Here is a 3,979-nt window from a genome sequence, read left to right as displayed (position 1 = left end):
AGGAATCAGTTGTTCACTAATAGATGTCTTGCCTTCGAAGTCTACTTTACCGAATACATCGTAAGTTCAAGTAGATCGATCGAAGAGCAGAGGAAGTTACGCAAAGGTGTTGTCCAGCTTTCATGAAAGTTGGTCTCGCGAATGGAAAAGTATGATTAGTCAGCAGGAAAAATTTTTTAGTTAGGAAGCTGTAAAACAGCATGAATGGAAAACCAAAATGTTGGAAGAGCAGCGTACGCATAATGAAAATTTGGTGCGTAGTAGCAATAATACCATTGAAAGTACAATCAAAAGCATAATTGTATCCCAGCATCTAAATTAATAAAAATTGTTTATTTTTTATTCTCTATTTGAAAAACTTAACTTTACCGTAATGGTTACTTTATATTTATGTAGAAATGGAAATTTTCTGGCCAGGTACGCGCATATATTAACTCGCATAAGATGTCCGGACGACAAATTTTTTCGATTGTACATATGCTCAGGTTTCGCCGTGGATTCTTTCTACATCCCATGAAGAATTATAACGTTGTTTAGATATCTCCACAAAATTGTGAAGAATTCTGCATGCTTTATTTTAACATGCGGAATATTGTTAACACCCAGGTCGCTCTTCTTATAAAGTATTCTCCATCTTCCGTTTAAGCGACCAAATGCTCCACAACAATTAGTGCTTGATTCAAATATAAGTTGAAGGATGTCTCTTCAATAGTTAACTCGTCCCTAAAATTTTTCATAATCCAGTTACAAAGCGAATAAGCTACATCACCAAAAATATAATAAGGAAGTTAAAAAAGCATGGCTATATTTGAGGCGTTGTAAATTCCGTCGATTTCCCTATGGCTGTCAGGAATTATTGTATAATGGTTTTTGTATAGAAATCTGCCCCTAAGCACTGATGCATCGTGTGCACAACCAAAATTTTGTGCTGTAATATTTCTAAATAAATATTGATTATCCACAATAGCTTGAACTGCAATGGAACTATAACCCTATCTGTTACGAAAGCCTGCAGCACCGTGCGCTCACATTCTATGCATTTGGCCAGGATATTTTGCCGACTTAATTTTCAATTAAAACTTTACAGAAACTGTGAACACATAAGCAAACAGTACTTTTTGATACTTCAAATCCCTTTGCAATTATATGGTTTTCAGCACAAGAGGCAAAAACTGCAATAGCTATTTTCTTTTCAACAGACTACCCTTCAACGAAAGTATTTCCCGCTGGTGCCATTTTATCCTTAAGCAAATCTACAAGCCTGAAAAATATTTGCCGATTCATTCGAAAATCAGCAATCCATTGTTCATCGTCATAGAACTGCAGAAGTTCAACATCCCACCACTCCGAACTTCTCTTCCTTTTGCTAAAAGTTCTTATTCCTGGTGGAAGCTACATAAAAACAAAAGTGCATTGTAAATATTGTTTGAAAAACTTTATAAAAACACTTTCATTCATTAAAGCCTCATTAGCGGAACGTATTGCCATTTTATTAAAGAGCTGCGGGATATTTTTAAAATCTGCATTTTTTATTATTTTTTTCTACAATTTTGGTTATAATATTTTTTTTTGCAATAAAAATAAAACTATTTGTAATTTTACTCTATTCATTTTTAAAAGGTTTAAAATCAACATTCCTGTTTACCGTTAAACAGCTGATTGATTGACAACTACCTTAAAAGTGCTTTTAATTCTTGTGCGTAAACGTTCCAAGAACAAATTTTAAAATCAGTTTTAAAAGTGATTTTAAGATTCGCGTAAACGTAGTGATATATGCACTCATAACAATAATATATATTTTTTCTTGTTTGCTAATTCTTTCTCCCATGCAGGTAGAGTACACATAGCAATGGCCCTAGAGCAAAACCGACACATCAATATATTTCCCAAAGCAAATACCGAGAGGTACAAGTGAAAGAGCATAGATTTCAAAGGACTCAGGAAACATCATCAGCCTGGTCACCAAAACATTTCACATCCACAACGAAGCATATTAAATTCTATTTCTTTTTTTGCAAATTGTTCATAACTTATATATCATTTTTTTATTTGAATTATTTTAATAAACTCTCCTTGTTTAAAATCAAATTAATATCTTTCATTTGAGAAATCATGTCCTCGCAAATAAAAATTTGTTGTAACAATCCCTGAGAGGGGCTGAGGTTACCACAGCAAAAGAATTTTACAAACTGAACTGTCATTACAAACTGAACTGTAGAATGGAACAGAAAAATAAATAAAGTATATTAAAAAGAACACGCCAAGTATATGAGAGCAATAAAAAATATTTTTTTTTTGTATTTTTCAATTTAATTTTTAAATTACACCGGAATGCCGAATGGAAAACCGAACGAAAAACAATGATTAATATATTATTGTTGAAAACAAATTCACTAGATTTAACGACAGATTTAATAAATTTAATGAAAAAATTTACAAAATTAATGCGCAACGAAAAACTAGACGACCCGCACTTAAATGCATACAAATACTGAGCATGTCTTGAATAATTGTAAAGAAACGAATATAACAACAACAAATATGATAAAAAAATATCTGTCGCATGACATGACACATTACCAGTACATTCTATTAGTATGATGGCTTCTCACTTTCTTTTATAAACATGATGTCAGGCATATCTTTTTTATATGTTTACGGCACGGGCTACTGGGCATGTTTGTCCACGTAATAGTACATTCACTCTGTTTCATTTAGGCACTTATTTATAATAATGAGTTCAAAAGCTGATCGTTCACATTATAATGATCTAATTTATACTTTTGATAGAGGTTTTACATATTGTTGGAGCTGTAGCATGTATACATCATGTATCTATTTACAATTACGCTAACAAAAAAGTTTGTGTTCCCTTTTTAACTGTGTTGCCGTTGACATATTTGGATAAAATTTATACCGTTGGGAAGGTGAAGACATGCAGAAGTGCAAAACGTTATTTTTTCGCATGTACATTAACGGAAATACAGGTAAAAATGCGGTGAGTCAAATTTAGCGACTACAACAACAAAATACATGTGTTTTTGAATGTTTTTTGTTTCTGTAGCGAATTGTGTATTGTTTACGGTGGATTTGTGTGTACGATTTTTTTCCATTTTTAATTGTATTTGGACTTTCCGTGTTGCAAAACTGAATTCTGTTACAATTACATTTTTAATGCACATTAAATTTCAAGTATTGTTTGTGAAAAAAAAACACATTGAAGTGAAAATACCCTTTATTTTGGTTTTAAGTTTTTAGATTAATTTAAGGTGCATTGTGTGAATGTTAAATTTTGTACCATTTTTTTTCCAAGGTTAATTAGTTGGTTGAATCGGCATTAACAATACTTTAATTCGAGAGATAATTTTTTTCTTGCGATTTGACGATATCCCATTGCTTTCTTTATTATTGATGAGTTTATTTTTTTCTTTATTTTCAATTTGTGAATAAAATTGTGGACGTAATTTGCATGTTCGGTAGCTGATTGGTAATCAGTACAAAGACAAAGAAATAGAGAAAATATGCAACTGAGTAGAACACGAAATGTAATTAGTACTACAGATTTAAATTAAATTCAAGTTGATGATAATGTTGATAATAATTCAGTGTTCCTTTGCGAAGTTCGTCCACGCCTAATTTTGATCCCTTTCATATTGGTTCTATGAACTTGGTTTGTAGGCATTGTTTACCTAAGCATTTTGCTTCAGAGTCTTCAATGCGTGAAAGAAATTCCTTAAAAATTTGTTGTCATAAGGGTGAAGTTCATCTTCCACTATTAACACAAAATTATTTTTTGTATAATTCATTGTATGACGGTCTCACATCAAATGTTAAAAATATAAAGAAAAAGTTCAAAAATTATTTCGACAATATTCGGTCTATGCCATGGTCAGTTCGGAAGCTAATATTTCTGACACAATTTTAAGAGGATTTTATCATTTCAAAATTCGCGACATATTTTATCACAGAGCAGGATCCA

The 3,979-nt window shown here is 31.7% G+C and overlaps 1 protein-coding gene across 1 annotated transcript in view; it reads left to right on the top strand.

Annotated features, from left to right (window-relative positions):
* The first annotated feature begins 217 nt into the window (after positions 1-217).
* Positions 218-3,979, top strand: part of LOC119688933 — a 13,802-nt gene continuing 10,040 nt past the window's right edge. The window contains exon 1 of the mRNA XM_038103615.1: positions 218-301. Coding sequence (XP_037959543.1) covers positions 218-301 — 84 coding nt within the window. The remainder of the gene's footprint in view (positions 302-3,979) is intronic.

The sequence above is a fragment of the Teleopsis dalmanni genome, chromosome 1, assembly GCF_002237135.1.
Source record: "Teleopsis dalmanni isolate 2A chromosome 1, ASM223713v2, whole genome shotgun sequence".
In the NCBI taxonomy this organism is placed as follows: Eukaryota; Metazoa; Arthropoda; class Insecta; order Diptera; family Diopsidae; genus Teleopsis; species Teleopsis dalmanni.
Note: the sequence above shows the minus strand (reverse complement) of the source record. Positions and strands in the feature narration are given on the sequence as shown.